General features: G+C 34.6%; 1 protein-coding gene across 1 annotated transcript; it reads left to right on the top strand.

Annotated features, from left to right (window-relative positions):
• The first annotated feature begins 8,362 nt into the window (after positions 1-8,362).
• Positions 8,363-15,329, top strand: LOC107916889 (uncharacterized). Its single transcript, XM_041084247.1, has 6 exons — positions 8,363-8,423; positions 9,064-9,154; positions 11,297-11,568; positions 12,883-12,943; positions 14,947-15,005; positions 15,127-15,329. The coding sequence occupies exons 1-6, from the start codon at positions 8,363-8,365 to the stop codon at positions 15,183-15,185; spliced, it is 603 nt and encodes a 200-aa protein (XP_040940181.1). The 3' UTR covers positions 15,186-15,329.
• The last annotated feature ends 7,860 nt before the right edge of the window (positions 15,330-23,189 follow it).

Raw genomic sequence — 23,189 nt, 5'->3', positions numbered from 1 at the left:
TTAGTAGAAGCCGCTACGTCTACAAAATGCCGTATCAAACCCGCATCATCAATTTCAAGTTGTAATAAAAAAATCATAAAAATTAAAAAAATTTTAAAAAAATTGAAGATATTCAAAAATTATTTTATGAAATTATAATTCTTTTATAGTTTAAAATTTCTTTTTATATCCATTATGCCATGTGGCACCTCATAGACATGTGGCAAATAGAGTCAAAATTTAAAACAATTAGAGAGAGGTACCATATTAATAGACAAAAATAAAAATTTACTACCACATTAGACCTTTTATTGAAAATTTTGTTAAAATAAAAGAATAAATTTTGTCGTAACCTTTTTATAAATGCTGGTGGTATGAGTTCAAATCTCAACATATGTAAATTTTATATAGGTTTTTATTAAAGTTGTAAAAAAAGATAAAATTACCCTCATAATAATGTAACTTATTTCAAATATGTAATGGTAGTTTAGTAATTACATAATTGAGTTGGTTTTTAGTTGACTTGTGTAACTAACTTAGTCAGGGGTTTAAATGATAATATAGATATACAAACAATGTGGGTGAAACATTTTGTCTAATAACTTTAAAATGCATTAAAAAATCAAAATAGAACTTAGATTGAAGTGGTAAAGAAAAGAATTTAAAGATGTTGTTCGCATTCAAATCTTATCATATATGCAAATTTTACTTATACATGGAAGGGTATTTTCACAATTCTCTTAATCAGGGGCGAAACCAGGGGGCAGGCATGGGCCCCGGCCCCCCCTAAAATGGGAAATTTTCATTTAGGCCCTTTAGATTTTTTTAAAATTTTAAATTAGTAAAGGTAAAATTGCACTTTGGCCCCCCTTAAATTATAAAAATTCAATTTAATCCTTTAAAAATTACAAATATATAGACTATAAAAAATTAAAATTTCCTTCGGCCCCCCCAAAAATTCTTTTCTGGCTTCGCCCCTGCTCTTAATCGAGTTGAGATTCGATTGAGGGTGACATCAACTCAGTCAAGAGTTTAAATAATAGTATAGATATACAAACAATGTGAGTAAAAAAAATTGTGTAATAAAATTAAAATATATAAAAATATTTAAATAAAGCTTGATTAAAGTGTTAAAAAAATGATTTTATAAATGTTGGTGGCAAATTTAAATCTTAATTTTTTATTTGTTTTTAAATAAGAAAAGAAATAAAAACATCTTCATAATAATATAATTTATTTAAAATATGTAAGGTATTTTAATAATTTTCTTAATTAAATTGATGTCATTTTTAGTTGTGACATTAATTCAGTCATACACTTAAATAATAATATGGACTAGAAAATTATAGACGAATGAAAAATGTAAAACAATTATTTAATGAAGTTAATTTATTTTTGAAACTAAAAACATAATATTTTTGTAAAAACCGTTTCAATCAATAGCATTATTTTTAAATAAAAAAAGTTGACTTTATTTTTAAATTTTTTTTATAGTTAATTTATATTATACTAGAAATTCTATAACATATATGCGTGTGAAAAGCATATATTTAAAATATAAATGTGTGTTTAAAATAACATATAATAAATAATGAAAAGTGAAAGTCACGTATTAGAATACAATTGTGTGCATAATAAAATTGATTGAGGTAACAAAGTGTACATAATAAAATTGAAATGTATAAAAATATTAAATAAAAATGAGTGATAATTTAAAGGTTTTACTAATGCAATTGGAGTGGGTTTAAATCCAACTACATGTATTTTTTTTTTGGTTTTTTTAAATAAAAAGAGTAAAATACTTTCTAATAATATAACTTATTTTAATTATGAAAGGATATTTCTATAATTTTTATAATCGAGTTGGTATCCGATTGATTCCTGACACCAACTCAGCCAAGAGCTTAAATAATAGTATAGATATACAATTGATTGATGTAACAAAGTGTGTATAATAAATTGAAATACATAAAAATATAAAAATAAAATATTATTTGAGTGATAAATTCAATATTTGCGTACATGAGTTCAAATCCTGCCATATACACACTTTTATTGGTCTTTTTTAAATAATAAGACTAAAGTGTCATCGAGTAACATAACTTATTTTAATTAAGGAAGGGTATTTTCGTAATTTCTCTAACCGAGTTGGTATCTAGTTGACTTGTGGCACTAACTCAGTCAAGAACTATATACAAATGATGGAGATAATTATCTTAAATTCACTTGTAAAATTAAAAACATTTAGTATTAATGTATCAAATAATTAAAATTAACTTTTAAATCGAAAAATATTAACTATTCCAATATTTTCAATTTTATATCTTCCTAATTTGTTGTAATAATGATGTTAATTTAATTAAAACTGTAAAATGAATACAAATATACATGTAACAACAAAGAACGTATGATTAGTCCAACTTTCCTAAAGAAGAAAAAAATAGGATAAAATTAAACATGATGACTTCTACTTCTATAATCTAGACTTGAATTTACTGTTCACATTTAACTAGAAATGAATAGATAAAATTATTTATGGCTAATTCATTTTCTCAAGCAAAAGCAATTAAAATAAGTCGTACCATGACGATTATGAATGTCATTGTTTATTACAAAATTAAGAATTGTATAGGATTGACACTAGTTGTCAACTTCTAGAAATGAGAATGCATTATTTTTATCTGTCCAGTGGCAACTCCACAAATACCAACACTTTTTTACTTTAATTCTCGTATGAATTTGTGCTTTAAGATGTGGGAAAAATTTTAAATGAATTTTAAAAATTTTCTTTTTGCTATTTGTCAAAATGTGAGGCCGTCATGTGTCACTGTGTTATTGGTTGTCAATACCATGTTAGTTAGGTACTTAAAAAAAAGTATCAAGTTGACGTATGATTTTTAAGTTTTAAGTATTAGTTAAGTAAAAAAATTTCAAGAGTACCAAACACGTACAAATTGCCAAGTTCGAATATCTCTATATATATTAACCCTATAAAAAATTATCAATAATAGTGAGAAAAAATTCTTTAAACAAGTAGCAAACACATAAAATTCTTTAAATTCTTTACACTTGATTAATGGTTGTTTGGTATTCAAGAAAATTAAGGTATGAAAATGAGAGATGAAGCTCAAACTATTGTTATTGATGCATGCTAAAAACTTACATCTCTTGGTACGTTAGGCATATATTTATATTATAGAGTGAGCCTAACTAAATCTGTTACAAATGGGTATCGTCTATTTAATATAACTAACTAGCTAACTGATTAGCCGATAGTTAATAAATTAACCAAACTAGGCTGATTCGAAATTCCTTTAACATTCTTTCTTGATCTTCAACTCAACAGATACTTGTGTATTAGTCCACAAGAACAGAATCTATGTGGATAAATGTTATACCACAACGTTGATATAATGGCTAAAGAGACAATTGAGGGACACTTGGAGAAGTCTTTGTAACACCCTAAACTCAGCCTAAATGTTATGGCCGAATTAGGAGGTGTTACAAAGAATGGGTTTTGATAATGAAATTTTATATGATAAAACCATTTCAGTTCTTCAACTCTTATATGCTTTTAACCATTGTCAAAATGTTTATGCAGTTAATTGATTTTTCTTAAAACGTGTTTATTAGTGGAAGCTTACGAAAAACCATTGTATATCAAGAAAGCAGTTCGTATTTTTAGAAAACCTTTGTTTTAGTAAATACCGTGTTTTTAATGAATTGTCCGACCAAAATGTTAAACAAAAATCCAAAACCCAAAAATTTAATCAACACTCTGGAGAGTCCAATTAACACAAAACTCTAAGAAGTATCCTTTAAGTAAATAAAACCTTTAATTAAATACAGTTCATAGACTACTGGTCACCGTAAGACTCCGCCGTAACGATTCGTCTAAGTCTGTGGATTACCTGAATAGAACAGACAAATAGAATTGAGTTTACGTAAACTTAGTGTGTAAACCCAATAGAAATAGACATGCAAACATGAAGAAAACTCACATACATTCAGATACAAATTCGGGCTCATGCCCATTCAGATATAGATAACATAGTCAGACATACAGATCAGATAATCAGAATTCTACACCCATCCTCTACACACCAACTCTGATCATCCCATCACACCATGTGGGGCTAAAAACACTTACCCAACCCTAAACATCATATTGTGCCATTATGACATATATCAGATAATGTGTAGCCATGCTGGCAGAATATAGACAATGATCGCCATACAGAACACTTCTTCCACATATACAAACTCACCCCAAAACAGATACAGAAAGAAGATATAAAAATAACAGATTAAACATGCTCAACATGCTTATATACATATTAAGGAATAATCAGACATGCATAGCAATATCATACTCAGAACAGAATATTAGACTATTAGATCTACAGTTTTAGGGTTTGGTTAGCTCTTACCGACCCTACGGTAGGCCCACAGTCAATCAGAACAACTAGTGTGACCCTAGGGAGAATTTTAGAAATATGGGCCCAAATGCCCGTGTAGGCCCACACGCCCAGATTGGCCTTGCCCGTGTGGCCCACACGATTTGGCCAAAAATCCACAAGCCCGTGCGGCCCACAAGGCCACACTCCAACCACGACATAGTCGTGTCTTGCTCACAGCCATGCCTTTGTCGATTGTACGGCCGTGTCTCGCGCACGGCTAACCACACGGGTGACCACACGCCTGTCTGGTGTCGATAGAACAGTTTTTCGACTTTTACCGAAATTTGTTTTTCTGCATTTCAGGTACACACCTGGTACAGTTTCGATGCAAAACACCCCCGAGCCACTCACTTATCATTTTCCAACATATCACCAAATTAGTCGTTTAAAATAAGACTAAGCCGAACTACAATGAGATAGGCAACCCTTTAAACTACCAAAACCCTTACCTTAGAACAACAACGATGATTTAACACAACTAGAGTGCCAATTAGCAGCAACTAGCCCATTGAACTTCTCCTAAACTACAAAATGAGTCCCATTAACCAACGATTTACAAACCAAAATAATTAACCACACTTACCACACTTACCAAACGCACCAAAAACACCTAAATATCAAGATACGAGATCAAGACAGTAGACAAAAAGATGGGAAGCAGAATCGCCAAAAAGGAAAAAAGAAGAAGAAAGTGACAGAGGTTAGGCAGAAAATTAACGTCAAAATTCTTTTGGGAATTATGGAAGAGAGAGAAAATTTAGAAAAAAGAAAAAAGAAAAGAAAAGAAAATAAGCTATTAGGAATCCCTCAAATTCCTCCCCACTATCCCACTAACAGCCACTTTTCAGAATCCCAACTCTACTGAAACTTTATTAGATAATAGAGCAAAAATATAACACCCCTGCTAACATAGGGATTTGAACATAGGACCTCAACTACAACAACACCCTTACCACTTGAACCAACAAACTTATTCTGATATGAATTAAAAACAATTTTATTAAAGCCCACTCAACAAGGGTAGTGTTAGAATTAGAAAAATAACAAAATTTGACAAAAATGAGACTTGAACCAAGACCTCATACACACACCCAGAACACTTAACCACTGAAGCAGCCAGATATTTGTGTCAGATATTTACAGAAATAAGGATAAATTAATCAGGGCATTACAACTCTACCCCCTAAAAGAAATTTCGACCTCAAAATTTACCTAATCAGAACATATGATGCTGCTGCTGACGCATTAAGTCCTCCGGTTCCCATGTGGCCTTCTCAGTACCATGATTCCACCATAGAACATTCACCAAAGGAATGGAATTCCTCCTCAGAACCATAATATGATGATCCAAAATCTGAACAGGCTCTTACTCAAAAGTCAAATCCGGCCTAACCTCGATTTCCTCAACAGAGACAACGTGAGATGGGTCAGATCGATACTGCCTCAACATCGAGACGTAAAACACATTGTGGATACGGTCCAACTCTAGAGGTAGCTCCAACTGATAAGAAATAGGTCCCACACACTTCAAAATCTGATACGGCCTAATAAACCTAGGGCCCAACTTGCCCTTATGACCGAATCTCAGAACCTTCTTCCACGGAAAAACCTTGAGAAAAATGAACTCCCCCATAAAGTACTCAATATTACGCCTCTTCAGATCTACATAAGATTTTTACCTATCAGAAGCTGTCTTTAGACGATCCCGAATTAGTCTAACTTTATCTTTAGTCTCAGAAACCAGCTCAGGACCCAAAACTCGAGTTCACCCAACTCAGTCCAACATAGCAGAGTACGGCACTTATGACCATATAAAGCCTCATAAGGTACCATCTGGATGCTACTGGAAACTGTTATTGTAGGCAAACTCAGCTAGCGGCAGATAATCCTTCCAATTACCTCGAAAAACAATCATATAACTCTAAAGCATATCCTCTAGTATCTGAATCGTCTTATCAGATTGACCATCGGTCTGAGGATGGAACGTAGTATTGAAGTCCAATCTCGAACCCAGAGCTTCGTGCAATTTCTTCTAAAATCGAGATGTGAAGCGAGGACCCCTATCAGAAATTATTGAAATAGGAACCCCATACAGTCTTACAATCTCAGAAATATATAGCTTTGCTAACTTCTGCAGAAAAAAGTCTGTCCGAACCTGAATAAAATGAGTAGAGTTGGTCAATCGACCCACGATGACCTAAACAGAGTCTTTCTTAGTAGGTGTCAAGGGCAACCCACTAACGAAGTCCATCGTTACTCGTTCCCATTTCCATAAGGGAATCTTAACGGGTTGGAGCAAACCCAAAGGTAATTGGTGCTTAGCCTTAATTTGCTGGCACGTCAGATAATAAGCAACGAAATTTGTAACCTCATGTTTCAAACTCAGCCACTAGTACAGTTTACGGAGTTCCCGACACATCTTATTACCACCGGGATGTATAGCATAAGGGCTACTATGCACCTCCCTTAGAATCGACTACCTCAAATCAGAATCATTCTGTATACAAATCTGACCTTGAAAACACAAAACTCCATCTTTGTTCAGCCCCAAATCCAAAGCACTGCCACTTTCAACCTGACAAAACCGTAACCTCTCTCGAATCTGATCGATCCAATTCGTCTTCACTTACAACTCGGCTAAAAGACTCCCATCATCAAACAGACTAAGACGAGAGAACATTACCCTCAAATCGATCATTGCTCTTCGACTCAGAGCATCGCCACCACATTAGCTTTAACAAGATGATACTCTATCATGCAGTCATAATCTTTGAGTAGCTCAATCCATCGCCGCTGTATAAGATTCAACTCCTTCCGAGTAAGGAGGTACTTGAGGCTCTTGTGATTAGTGTAGATAATACACCTTTCACCATACAGATAATGCCTCTAGATTTTCAATGCAAAAACCACCGCAACCAACTCCAGATCATGCGTCGGATAATTCCCTTCATGTGTCTTAAGCTGACGGGACGCATAATCTACAACTTTTCTATCTTGCATTAATATACATCCCAATCCGATGTGTGACACATCACTGTATACCACAAACGCTTTTTCAGATTCAGGGTGTATCAGAACAAGAGTCTGAGTCAGAACAGACTTGAGCTTCTCGAAGCTCGATTACTGTGCATCAGTCCAAACAAAAGGAACACCCTTGCGTAACAGCTTAGTGAATGAGCTGCAATAAGAGAGAATCCCTCGACAAACCGCTGATAATAACCCACCAGACCTAGAAAACTGCAGATTTTGGATACATTCTTAGGCTGTTTCCAATCAAGCACTGCCTCAATCTTTCTAGTATCAACTCGGATCCTCTCAGTAGAAACCGCGTGTCCTAGAAAAGTTACCTCACGCAACCAGAAATCACATTTGCTCAACTTAGCATAGAGCTATTTTTCACGGAGAATCTAAAGCACTACTCTAAGATGCTTATTATGCTCATCATTGGTCTTAGAGTAAACCAAAATATCATCGATGAGGACCATGATGAATTGATCCAGGCATGACTAAACATTCGGTTCATCAAATCCATGAATACAGCCGGAGCATTTGCTAGACTAAAAGGCATAACTAGGAACTCGTAGTGTCCATAACGAGTCCTAAATGCAGTCTTATGAACATCAGCTTCCTTAACTCCTAACTAATGATACCCAGAACGAATATCAATCTTCAAGAACACAGAAGCCCCTCAGAATTGATCAAACAGATCACCGATCCTCGGAAGTGGGTACTTATTTTTCACAGTCAGTTTATTCAACTATCAATAATCAATGCACATCCTCATGGTGTCATCCTTTTTCTTCACAAATAGAACCGGTGCCCCCCACGGAGACACACTAGGGCAGATGAGACCACGATCCAAAAGCTCTTGAAGTTGAGCTTTAAGCTCTGTAAGCTTATTCGGTGCCATTCGGTAGGGAATGATGGACACCAGAGCTGCACCCGGTAGAAGCCCAATTCCAAACTCAACTTCTCGTTCCGGAGGTAACCCGACAACTCCTCAAGAAAGACATCTAAAAAATCCTCACTATTTTGATATCCCCGACAGAAGAGTCCCTAGAAACAGAAACACTGACGTAAGCCAAATACGCCTCACACCATTTCCGAACCAATTTTTCAGCCACAAGAGTGGAGACCACGTTGGACAGATAATTTCAATGCTCACTGATCACAACCACTTCATCATCATCCTCAGTCCTCAGTTCTCAGAACTACCTTTTTAGATGTGCAGCCCAAATTGACTCGATTCTTAACCAACCAATCCATACCCAAAATCAGATCGAACTCCCCAAATAGTAACTCCATCAAATTTGCCAGAAACATAGACCCTTACACCTCTAATAGAACATCCCTATACAGTTTACTAACCCGAACAGATTGCATTAATGGACTCAGTATAGTGATCTTACTAGAAGTGCTCAGGTTTTTAGAAACAAAACTAGCTACATAGGAGTGTGTAGAACCTATGTCTATCAGAGCAGTATAAGATACATTAAAAATTAAGAACGTACTAGTGATAACATCTGAACCATCTCCATCCTCTCGACATCGAGCAGCATAAACCAACGCAGACTGCCTCGCCTCAGTCTGACCAGGACCTCTGCCTGGTGCTCTTTGTCCTCAGCCAAAACCATTTCCATCCCTAGTCGGTCCACGGCCCCTAGGTGGCTGCTGAACTGCCTTCTGGTTCTGTATAATGCTCGGTCTCGAAGCTTGTATCTGATCTACCCACTGTGGACACTCTCTAATACGGTACTCCAAAGACCCACACCTTAGACAAGCCCTTATCCGCCTCCAACACTTTCCCGAATAGCGCCTACCATAATCTTCACACAGCTGAATCCTAGTAGGAGCAATAGGAGCCCCCACTCTAACCGGCCCATCAGGTCTGACCTTTTTCTTAGGCCTTTGAATAGAATTAGAGAGCTTCGAATCCCTCTTATTCTTACCCTTCTCTCGGTCCCTATTCTAGCGCTCCACGCGCTTAACATCCTCGACGATTTTCACCTTCTCAATCAGAACCGCGAACTCCCGCTCCTTCTATAGAGCAATCAGTACCCGTAGACTGTCTCTCAAACTATCCTCAAAACGGAAACACTTCTCATACTCAGATGCCATCATGCCTCCAGCGTAGCGCTCAACCTTAGAAACTCGACCTCATACTATAATATCCCTCACCCGTATTCGTCGTTGAAATAGGGTTACGGAGCATTATAGGACTTAATATACAATCGAACATTCATTTCTCATACAATTATCAAATTCAATTACAAGTCATTCATAATCATTCATCAAGTCCCTAATACGAGCCTACGAGGCCAAAAACATGCTTTAGAAGTGGTTCAGGACTAAATTGATAACTTAGGAAATTTTTAGTAAACTTAGAATTTTTTTACAAAATACAAGTGACACACGCCCGTGTGGCTCGGCCGTGTGTCTCACACGGTTAAAGACATGCCTGTGTCATAGGCCGTGTGGACATTTGAAATGGAATCACATGGTCGTGTCCCAGCCCGTGTCCGCCATGTGTAACTCTCTGACTTGTGTCACATGGCCAACACATACGCCCGTGTGACTATCCCGTGTGCCCTTCAAAATGGCCACACACATCCGTGTGCCAGGCCGTGCCAAACCTGTAGGGTATACTGACTTATGCCACATGGCCAAGTCACACGCTCGTGCGCTAGGTCGTATGGAGCATACTGACTTGATTTCTAATTAAACACTAGGGGACAAATGGCTGTGTCACCAGACCATGTGTCACACATGGTTGAGACACATAGCCGTGTCTCTGCCTGTGTGGACAAAAATAGGCTATTTATCAATCCATTTTGTTCACCCAAATTTGCACACACCTACACCAAACCGGTTGGCATATAATATGGCATAAATAAGCATTCAACCAACCTCAACCAAGCATAATTCATACCATTTCCATACCGAAAACAACAAGGCACACAAGTACCATATTAGGCTATTCAATTTTATACCAAATTTACATTCTCAATTCACTTAACTAGTTAACTTCATATAGGCACTTTCATTTATACATCACTTTACCTAAATCACAAGGATACCAATTCACAAACAACCATTCACCACAAACATTTATATATCAATTACTAAATGCATAACCAAGACCATTTGCTTATATATATACATCACCAAATATACCAAAATAAGCCAACTCTCACGGATATACACAAAACCAAACACTTAACATTTACAAGCCAATTCAAATGGCTAAATTCATTACCAAACCATAAACCAAAATGACCATAATTCCTATACATGCCATATAACCAAAACACAAATTCAAAAGTACCAAAATGAAAGCTTGATAGTGTGATGAGATTTTCAACGACTCCCAAATCCAAAGTAAGCTTCGGGTACACTATAAAACACGGAAAAATAAACAGAGTAAGCTATAAAGCTTAGTAAGCTCGTATAGTTAATAAATAAAACTCACCATTTAATCACCATTCAAGTAATATAACATAGTATACTTCAAAATCATGTAATTATAAGTAGGGGTGTGCACAATTCGGGTAAAACCGAAAAAATTCGGTTAACCGACCGAATTCGGTTAATCGGTCGGTTAACCGAATTTTTTCGATCGGGGGTCGGTTAATAAATTTATAAATTTTTGGTTAACGGTTAATTCGGTTCGAAACAGGTTGGTTAACCGAAAAAATTCGGTTAACCAAAAATATAATATATAAATAGTTTACTATTTAGTATTTACCCAAGCCCAATCTAATATATTTAAACCCAAGTGGCCAACCCAACCCAACCCAATTACCTAACTTAATTACCTAATACAAATAATTTAAAAAATAAAAATAAAAATCTAAAAGTAAAAATTTCGTAAAACTAAAACACCTCTACACTACTCACACTCAGTCACAGACGATAGAAAGAAAAAAACCCCAACTTTTCAATTTTAAAATCCCTAATTCAAAATTTCAGATCTCTCAAAACCTTCAAAATTTTCCAAAAAGCCAAAACCTTCAAAAGTATCATAGCTGCTGGAGGCTGGAGCCTGGAGCTACGGCTGGCTGCAACCTGCTGCTGTTGTCATCGAAGCTAAAGACAAGGTGCTGTTCAGCTGGTCCAAAGAAAGCGATAGGTAAGACTAAGAGATGAAGGATAACGAAAATAGAAGAAGAATATTTTAACCTCACTTTCCTTTGTTTCTTAATATTTCTAGACGAATCACGGGAGTCCTTATTTCTCTCTATAAGAATTCAAAAGCTTAGAGTTAGTACTTAGTAGACACTACTAAATCCAGCCTAAACTAACCCGACATTTAACTTGCGTCTTGCTGTCCATCTCTCATTTCCTCTTTTTGCGACTGTTGTATAATTTATTTCCTTCAATTAATTAAACTCATCATTGTGATACCATATATGCAACTACTCACATCCAACTTCTTTTTAACTAAGCATGAAAATTGGTTCATTAATTGTACCAATATTTTATTTAATTTTAATTATAAATTTTATTTAACAAGTATTCTATTTAACAAGTATAAATATTTTATACGGATAATATATACAGAGTTCATTGGGCGTAGAGAGATATCGATAATATATGTATGTTTTTACAGGTTTATGTAATAAGCTTGTCAAGATATTTAATTGAGTTATATTTCTATAGTTTCAGTCTGTTTTTACATGTTTGGTTTGTAGAAAATGTGCTTAATTTCCTTATTTGATTACTTATACCTGAGGGGCCTTTTTCATATTTTGTTTTATAGTTAAAATGATATTTTTAGTGCTGATTAAAAATAATAAAAAATTGATTAGGTGCATAAGCCATTTGAGTGTATTAGTTTTGATAATTTCAACTCAAGCTTGGCTCATATTATGAAGCCCAGTTTCTTAATTTTTTAAAAGAATGCATTTCATCTAGTTTTAATCTCCATATTGGAAACTGAAATTGATAGATTAGTAAAATAAATGCTTTGTTTTCTTTTAGGGCAAGTAAAATAGATTTCCTTACAACAAATGTGAAACAAGTCTTTTTTTCGGTTACATGTAACAGACATTAAAAGCATCCATCCACTTTCGCATTAAAACAAGGCTAAGTGATTGAATTCTAACCCTAGATTTTCTTTTTACCCTTTTAGAGCATTAAATTATTGATAACGAAATTCATTGACCCCGTTTCATTTTCTAATATATGAGACTCAAACTTACCTATTTTTTGGAGTTATATCCTTGAATCGTTTTTTTATATTTTATTTATTTTGCAATATAAAAATAAATATTTTTATTTGCTGTAATTTATTTATTGCTGTAATTTACAAACTTCTAATATGTTTAATATTATAAATGTATTTTAATTTATTATATATTTTTTTCTTGTAGAATGTCCACTGAACCAACATCTATTAAGGGTAGTGTTACACCTCCTACTTTGATAGATTTTGAAAATTCAGGTGTTGGAGCTTCAAGCCAAGCAAATGTGACTACTGGGAAAAGAAAAGCCACTCCTCAAAGGTTAGAAGTTTGGTCTCACTTCACTAAGATTATTAATAGTGAAGGTGTAAGTAAGGCTAAATGTAATTATTGTCAAAAGGAATTTTGTTGTGATGTGAAAAAAATGGTACAGGGTCATTGAAATATCATATTGGTTCATGTAAAAAAAATCCTAGCAATGTTGTTGACCCTAGTCAAGGACAACTAGTTTTACCTAGAAAGGGAGTTGAAGGGGGGGAAGGGCATCTTTCAACTTGGAGATTTGATCAAGAAGCATGTAGGAAAGGATTAGCACAAATGATTGTGATTGATGAATTACCTTTCAAGTTTGTTGAAAGTGAAGGCTTTAAGAAATTTATGTTTGTGGCATGTCCTAGGTTTTATATTCCTTCACGAACTACTATGACTAGGGATATTTATCAATTGTATTTAGATGAAAGGGTCAAGATAAAACAACTTTTGAGAAATTCTTGTTCTAGAGTTTGCTTAACTACTGACACATGGACTTCTTTGCAAAGAGTTAATTATTTGTGTATCACTGCTCACTTTATTGATAACGATTGGAAATTGAATAAAAAGATTTTAAACTTTTGTCCAATTTCTAGTCATAAGGGTGAGTCCATTGGGATGGTGATTGAGAAATGTTTGTTGAATTGGGGGATTGATAAGTTGTTTACTGTTACTGTTGATAATGCAAGTTCAAATGATGTTGCTATTGGTTATTTGAGAAAGAAATTTAACCCTCGAGGGGGTTTAGTTCAAAATGGTAAATATCTTCATATGAGATGCATGACACACATTGTGAATTTGATTGTTGTTGAAGGCTTAAAGGAAATGAATAAATCTGTTGAACGTGTTAGGGGGGCTGTTAGATATGTGAGACAATCTCCAGCTAGATTACAAAAGTTTAAGGAGTGTGTTGTGATGGAAAAGATAGAGTGCAAGAAGATGTTGTGTCTTGATGTTTGTACTAGGTGGAACTCAACCTACTTAATGTTAGACACTGCTCAGAAATTTGAGAGAGCTTTTGAGAGATTTGAGGAGCAAGATACAAACTTTAGGGCTGAACTTGAAAGGGGAGAGGGTTGGCTTAGTGTGGATGATTGGGCTAATGTTAGAAACTTGAGGGATTTCTTGGAACACTTTTATGAAGTTACTTTGCGTATATCTGGCACTTCATATGTCACGTCTAATAATTTTTTTGATGAGCTTTCTGAAATTGATATTCTTTTACGAGATGCTCAATTAAATAGTAATGTTGATTTCAATGTTATGGCCATCAAGATGAAAGAGAAGTATGATAAGTATTGGGGTGATATTGATAAGATGAATTTGCTAATGTTTGTTGCTTGTATTTTAGATCCTAGACAAAAACTAAAGTATCTTGAATTTGCACTTAGTGAAATGTCTAGTTCTGAAAAAGCTTGTGAAATGATGCAAAAATTGAAGGAATCTTTGTATGAATTGTTTGATGAGTATAAGCCTCCACTTTATAGTACTTGTAGCCAATCAAGTGTGCCAACACATGTTTCTCTCGGTGAACCACAACAAAAAATGAAAAGGTGAATGCAAGCTTTGTATAAAAAGCGTGAGTTGGAAATTGGTAGTGAGGATAAAACATCTGAGTTGGATAAATATCTAGCTGAGGCTAATGAGGATTTTATTGAAGATTTTGATATTTTATTGTGGTGGAAAATGAACAGCCCTAGATTTCCAATTCTTTCAAAAATGGCAAGAGATGTGTTAGCTATACCGGTTTCTACGGTTGCTTCAGAGTCTACATTTAGCACCGGGGGACGTGTGCTTGATCAATATAGGAGTTCTTTAACTCCTAAAATTGTACAAGCTCTTGTGTGTACTCAAGATTGGATTCGAAAATCATCATCACAAGAAGACATCAAAAAGATTGAAGAACAAATCCAAGAGCTTGACATGATTGAAAATTGTATATTTGTTGTTTTATTTTAATAGTTTCAATTTTTTTACCATATCACTCTTATTTATTTAATTGATTTAATGTTTAGACTTTTCTTGGAATGCATCAGAGCCTACCCTAAATTCATGAGCTTTCGTGAGTTGAAGGGTATACTTACTATCTTATTCTTGTTAACTTACAATCTATTCATTTGTTTATATTATTTGATTTTTTTTAAATGTGTATATTTTTATTATATTATAATTTTTTGCACATGTATTTTTTGTAGGTATAATGCAAATGGAGATTTTTTGGAGAGAAGAAATGGACACAAATGGAGAATATTAAAGACTTACATTTCAATTATGTGTTAATTTCAAGACTTATGTAATGTTTTTAATTATATAGTGATTTAATACTAATATATATTGGGTGAAAATGTGTTGAGACAATTAGACAAATGAGTTTCTCAATATATTTATCTTATGAATATATTAGTGTCAGGCACAAAAGTAAGAGCTAGGAAAAAGATGTTAATGCTGTCAAAAAATTTATAAGGGAGTGGGAAAAAGGGATTTGGGTTAGTTGAGCCTTTTTTTATTTTTTGCTTTTTTTGTTAATTCGGTTAATTCAGTTAAATCGTTTAAATCGGTTAAATCGGTTAATTCGGTTAATTCGGTTAATTTTTATACTTATTTTAACTAAAAATAAAAAATATATAAATTTCGGTTAATTCGGTTAACCGACCGAATTAACCGAAAAAATTACGTGTCGGTTAATATTTTTGAAAAAATTTCGGTTCGGTTAACGGTTAAAAATTTTAAAAGGTCGGTTAATTCGGTTAATGCTATTTCGGGTCGGTTAACCGGTCGGTTAACCGAATGAACACCCCTAATTATAAGGTTAACATATATTCAATCATAAAATTAATTAAGGTCTCATAACTTTCATAGTTTCAATGCTCGTATAGTTTCTGTACATACATGTACTGATATGTATCTATTCTCACCATTTCATATCTTAGATATACCCGCTGAACCATTTGGAATACTACCGATACTCAGGAATCTCGCACCCTAAGTGCCAAATACATAGTCGAAGCTATCTCAATCTCATATCACATATAAGGCTCACTCTTGAGCTATCAACGGGTCTGCTCACACAAGCTGATGGTCATGACGTAGCTACATGATGCTGTTCACACAAGCTGACGAGAATTTGCAACACATACCGGATAACTCAACCACCGGTAGGACGTACGGACTAGCACCCAAATCACATAACCCCTAATGACATGTCATTCGTATCCTAATCTATTCCTAAGGTTCAACCGGGGTGTCTCAATGCCGAATCTTCGTTGAATATATCCATAAGGTCAATATTCACAAATAATTCAATAATAAAGCATTTAAAACACAATTATATTAATCCTTATTAACATACGAATTTACTTCGAATGTAAAAACGATAAAATAGGTCGATTAGTTCAACACTTTGTTTTTCCCCCGATCTAAATCCAAATTTCGCTTTTCTTGATCTAATTGCAATCAAAATTAACTTATTTAATTATCATTTTATTCAATTTAGCCCAAAATGCATATTATGGTAACTTTACTCTTTTGCCCCTAATATTTCAACATTTTTACAATTGAGTCTTTAGTTCATAAAAACACAAATTCATGCAATTAAGTTCCCACCCATGCTATTAGAATTTTATATGGACCCATAGTAGCCCATAGTTTTCATTTATTTCATAATTTAACCCCAAAATTTACACATTTCATAATTTAATCCCTAATTGGCAATTTTACCAAAAATCACTTTACAAATGTTATTTATCTTACAATAAACATAAATTTTCTATCATCAAACATCAAAATACACCTATATTCATCAATGAAAAAACCCTAAACCTTTAACATTTTTGCAAATTAGCCCCTGAGCTAGCTAGATTAAGATGCAACAATCTCAAAAACATAGAAATCATTAAAAACGAAACAAAAACGAACGTACATGCACTTCCCCAAGCTAGCCGAATGCTCAAACTAAAAAATGGTGATACTCTCTCCTTAGAAAATCAACAATAGGAAGAAGATGGACAAAAATTGGATTTTGGTTTTACTTATTTTAATTTTATTTAATAGTTTACTAATATAACCTTAAATAAATCAGACTAATGATGTCTATAATTGTCCATTACCTACCATTATTAATGGTTTAATTACCATTTACGGCCATACATATTAAAAATCCATAGCAGTTTGATACTTTCTTCTCATAGAACTTAAATTTTACACTTTATGCAATTTAGTCTTTTTGTCAAATTAAGCACTCAAACGATAAAATTTCCTAATGAAATTTTCTCAAAATCATACTATCATGTTGTAGACATTAAAATAATAATAAAATAAATATTTTGACCTCAGATTTTTGGTCCCGCAATGACTGTTCTGATTTGACTAAAAACAGGCTGTTACACATACTCGGCCACTGACCTATCACCTTGCGTGAGATTTATGGACTCACGCCTACTGATATGCCTCCTCAACCGTTAACCACCACTGATATGCCTCATCATAAAGCAAAGAGACTGCACCCTTAAGTTTCTGCTCGGGAGTACAGTCTAAATCATTCATAATCCTCTCAGTGGCTTCTAACCAATACTCGGCCACAGTAGGGGTGACTCCAATGACACCCCTAAACAACTCAACACCATTGGACCAGAGTCATTCAGTTACCGACCCACGGCCCCAAAATCCAGAATAGGGCCCAACGACCCTCTCTAATATCCTCAACATGGCCTGGGACAGTGCGTCGTTCCTAATCGTACGACTTTGAGACCCAGTCTCAGTAGCAGGTGAAATCGGCATCTCACTCGTATCTAAGTTTGGCATACCGCCTGGATAGGGAGACTCAGCTCGTGCCCCCTACGGCCTCTACCACGGCCACGAGTACCACGTCCGCGAGTTCCACGAGCCCTCGCATTATAAAGTTTTATGCATCAGTTCCAATATTTATTAACAAATATTTTATGCATAAATTATCAGAAGTTCAGAGATATTTTAAAAGTTTCAGTCTCTAACTATTTCGGTACCATTTCAAAAAGTACTAGCTACATTGTTTCCAGAACAGTTCTTCTAAGTACAGAGATACTTACAGGATCGACGTCGGAGACTCGATGTACCACATACTTTCTCAAATTATCCAAAATAATTGAAAAATAATTCTTTTTGAATCACAATTTTAGAACCCAAAATTCACAGCCCGAGTTTTACAACTTGGCTTTGATACCACTTCAGTTCTTCAACTTGGCCGAATCTGGAGGTGTCACAAAGAATGGGTTTTGGTAACGAAATTTTATATGATAAAACAATTTCAGTTCTTCAACTCTTATTTGCTTTTAACCATTGTCAAAAATTTTATTCAGTTAATTGATTTGCCTTAAAACGTGTTTATTAGCGGAAGCTTACAAAAAACCATTGTATATCAAGAAAGTAGTTCATATTTTTAAAAAACCTTTGTTTCAGTAAATACCGTGTTTTTAGTGAATTGTCCAAACAAAATGTTAAACAAAAATCCAAAACCTAAAAATTTAATCAACAGTCTGGAGAGTCTAATTAACACAAAACTCCTAGAAATATCCTTTAAGTAAATAAAACCTTTAATTAAATACAATTCATAGACTAGTGGTCATCGCAAGACTCTACTGTAACAATCCATCTAAGTCTGTGGATTAACTGAACAGAACAGACAAACAGAGGTGAGTTTATGTAAACTTAGTGTGTAACCTAATAGAAATAGACATGAAAACATGTAGAAAACTCACATACATTCAGATATAGATTCAGACTCATGCCCATTCAGATACAAATAACGGAGTCAGACATACAAATCAAATAATCAGAATCCTACCCCTATCCTCTACACACCAACTCTGACCTTCCCATCACACCATGTGGGGTTAAAAACACCCATCTAACCCTACACACCATATCGTGTTATTATGACACATATCAGATAATGTGTAGCCATGCTGCTAGAATATAGACGATGATTGACATATAGAATACTTCTTCCACATATACAAACCCCACCCCAAAATAGATATAGAAAGCAGATACAGAAATAACAGATTAAACATACTTAACATGCTTATAGACATATAACGAAATAATTAGACATGCATAGTAATATCATACTCAGAACAGAATATCAGACTATCAGATCTACAATCTTAGGGTTTGGTTAGCCCTTACCGACACTACGGTAGGCCCACAGTCGATCAGAATACCCCGTGTGACCCTAGGAAAATTTTTGAAATATGAGCCCACATGCCCGTGTGGGCCCATACGCCCAGATTAGCCTTGCCCGTGTGGCCCACACAGTTTGGCCCAAAATTAATATGCTCGTGCGGCAGCCCATGTGCTCCCACACACCCAACTTGGCCTAGCCTGTGTGGCCCACATGCCTAACTTGGCCTAACCTATGTGGCCCACACAGCCACACTCCAGCCATGACACTGTCTTGTCTTGCACAGGGCCATGCCTTCGTTGACTGCATGACCGTGTCTCACACACAGCCAACCACATGAGTGACCACAAGCCCGTGTAGTATCGATAGAACAGCATTTCAGCTTTTTTTGAAACTCATTTTTTTTCGTTTCGGGTATACACCTGGTACGATTTCAATGCAAAACACCCTCAAGCCACTCAACACCTACCATTGTCCAACATATCACCAAATTAGTCATTTAAAACAAGACAAAGCTGAACTACAATGAGATTGGCAACCCTTTAAACTGCCAAAACCCTTACCTTTAAACAACAACGATGATTTTGCATAACTAGAGTGTCGATTAGCAGCAACCAGCCCCTTGAACTTCTCCTAAACCATAAAACGAGTATCATCAACCAACGATTTACAAACCAAAACAATTAACCACACTTACCACACTTAACAAACGCACCAAAAACACCTAAATATCAAGATATGAGATCACAACAGTAGAGAAAAAGATCGGAAGCAGAATCGCTAGAAAGGAAAAAGAAAAAAGAAAGTGACAAAGATTAGGCAAAAAATTAACGTCAAAGTTCTTTTGGGAATTTTGGAAGAGAGAAAATTTAAAAAAATGAAAAAAAAGAAAATAAAAAAATTAAATAAAAATCAGATAAGTTATCCAGAATCCCTATAATTCCTCCCCACTATCCCACTGATAGCCACTTCTCAGAATCCCAACTCCACCGAAACTCTATCAGATAACAAAGCAAAGATATAACACCCTAGCTAATGCAAGGATTCAAACATAGAACCTCCATCACACCAACACCCTTACCACTTGAACCAACAGGCTCATTCTGATATTAATTAACAGACAATTTTATAAAGGCCCACTCAATAAGGGTAGAGTAGAATTAGAAAAATAACAAAATTTGGCAAAACTGAGACTTGAACCCAAGACCTCATACACACACCCAGAACACTTAACCATTGATTTGTTAAATATTTATAGAAACATGGATAAATTATTCAGGGCGTTACAATCTCATTGGGTGGAGTTAAAACCATTCCAAGAGAAACCATTAGCAAATTTTAGATCTTAAAATACTTGAGCAAATCAATAATGTAAAGTTCAAATAAAATAGCATAAGCAGTAGCTAGACTACAACTCACAGCTCAAAGATTATGATACCCAACCTCCAGCAATCTAGTCTCTTGTAGTGTGTTGAATAACAAAGAAAGGAACCCAAACTAGAGTTGTAATATCACAAATCAAAGTTGAAACCAAAATCTTATCAAGAAACTCAAAATAGATTAAAGGAAATCATGATTCAAGATTAAATCCAAGAAAAGCGGACCAAAGCATATCCAAATAAATGGCATGGTACAAATTAGGCCCATGAAAAACAAAGACACATATTTACTCAATCATGAGTAAATCAGATTCAACTAGCCAAAACAATTCAGTGTTAGGTTTTTTTTTCCATCATAAATTATTAAAATGATTAAATTGATAATTCATGAAAAAAATAATATTTATTGTCTCTATGTTAGATTTTCTTTAATGATTTTTCAGACGTAAAGTAAAATTTATAAGCAAATATTGGCTTATTGATTACTTAAAGTTTAACTAATATTGAGTTGCATTATATGGATTTATTTTAATGCAAACAGATAACTTATATTAGTAAGCAATCTAAATTGTCCATAGTCTGCATAATCAAATTTAGCAAATGATTTAAATAGTAGTAGACAATTATGTCGTTTATAAGTCCAATTGGAGAGATAGCTTGTCTAGTCTATCAGAGCGAGATTGTCTCCCAGAAACAGAGACATAGATGTGATTGTCTGGACGAAAAATACATTAAACAAGACTCAAGTTGAATTTATCCTAGATTTATTTATGGATTTATTCAGTTGCTTATGGTGTGACTTACCTAAATCCTATGTAAGTGAATGACCATATGTGTGTAACTCATATGCTTTGATATATTGAGAACATGTACTCTCATGGTAGTGGGCCTAAAGTTGGTTTGTTGGCTACATGACTTATACATCATGTGGCTTTAGTCACAATAGTGGAATCATAGCTTGAAAAAAATAAATAAATGATATCTTCTCAATGACATTGTATAGATTATGAAAATGGAACATGACTATGACCATGACTCATTTTCCTAGGAAAAATGATTTAATTGTTACTAGTATCAGTAATGATCATTTTCATTGCATAAGATGCAATGGTAGTCATGAGATAAAGTAGATCAAATTAGGTGAATGAATTTAACTTGAAGAGATCATGAATATCTTATGAGGGTAACACACAAATGACAAGGTCATTGGACTAAAGCTTAAGTAAGTAGCTTTTGTAGTGGTATATAATGGGGAGTTCGATCATGATACTTTTGGTGGATGGACTCCATGATTAAATAAAGATGTAATTAATAGATGAATGGTCAAAATTTAATTACATGTTACTTTAGCCTTAATTATACATATCCAATTAGTCTCTCCACTAGCTCAATTAGTCTCTCTACTAGCTCAACATAACTCTTAATGGATTGTATTTAATAAACACTTTTAAGCTTAATTACATGTTACTTTAACCTAATTATTATATTATTAAAATAAAAAAAATCCTAAACTAAAATTCCCAAAACATCTTTACAATATTTCTCTAGCCATATCTCTCAATCTCAAACCTTCTTCTTTTCATTCTTTTTCAAGCTTCAAACTCTGTCTATTTTCCTCACCAAATCACACTTCTTAGTTACTAAACTAGAACTGTAACACCCCAAACCCAGCCTAGAATTTAGACCGAACCTGGAATACTATATTGATCACCGAAGTGATCGTAAGAAAATGTTACAATTCAACATTTTATTACTGAAATCATTTAACCCGAGGCAAGTCGAAAACGTTTAATCATTTAAATTCCCATAGTAAGTTTAATAGTATAAAACGTACGAATGAAAACTTAAAATAAAAGTTACACCATAGTATTATAAAACTTTACAGTTCAACTTAAACCAAATAGCAATTCAAAAGAAAAAAAACTAAAATAAAACTTATAGTTCGTTTCTTCCAAAATGTTCCGAGACCTCCGCGTATTGAGCCTATCAACAGAATTCAGAACTGTACCTGAAATGGGAAACAGAAGAGGGGGTGAGCTACTAGAGCTCAGCGTGAGATCAAAGCCAGTTAACTACAGAGTCAGAAACAGAAAACAGTTCAGAAATCGAACATACATACAAAGCTATTCAGAACCAACGAGTACGTTCGAACTAACTTACTGGCAAATAGATATTTGTTAAAGCATATCACAAATACACTCAGCTACATAGTCGCAAGTACTATTAGTCAGTCAATCACAGTCTGAGTCTACAAAATTCACATAGGCATAAATTGCTCTCAGTCGAGCAGTATCAATCCAATCACAATTTCAGTAATTCTCAACCATTCCCAAGTTCTAATTCTGTCAAACAGATCAATTAGATGCATATGAGTGCAAATGAGTTGTAAAATAACCCACCCATCCAGCCAACATACCATCTCTATCCATCCCTACACTCCTTGTGGGGATTAGATCAATCTACCCATCCCTACACTCCAAGTAGGACCTTGAAAAGCCCATCCAACCCTGCACTCCCTATGACGTCATCCGGGGTTGCCCGGTAACGATGATCATCAACATTGTCCATGACCCTTAGGGTATTGGGACCGCCCTCGACCCTTTGGGAATTTAGGCTAACAGTATGCAGATAAGCTGCCAATCACATATATTACGCAACAAAGCTAGCGTATAAGCTGTACGGTGCAATGTGGTAAATTACAGTACAAACATGCAGTATAACC

This window comes from Gossypium hirsutum, chromosome A01 (assembly GCF_007990345.1).
Source record: "Gossypium hirsutum isolate 1008001.06 chromosome A01, Gossypium_hirsutum_v2.1, whole genome shotgun sequence".
Lineage (NCBI taxonomy): Eukaryota > Viridiplantae > Streptophyta > Magnoliopsida > Malvales > Malvaceae > Gossypium > Gossypium hirsutum.
This window is presented reverse-complemented; position numbering and strand designations above follow the sequence as displayed.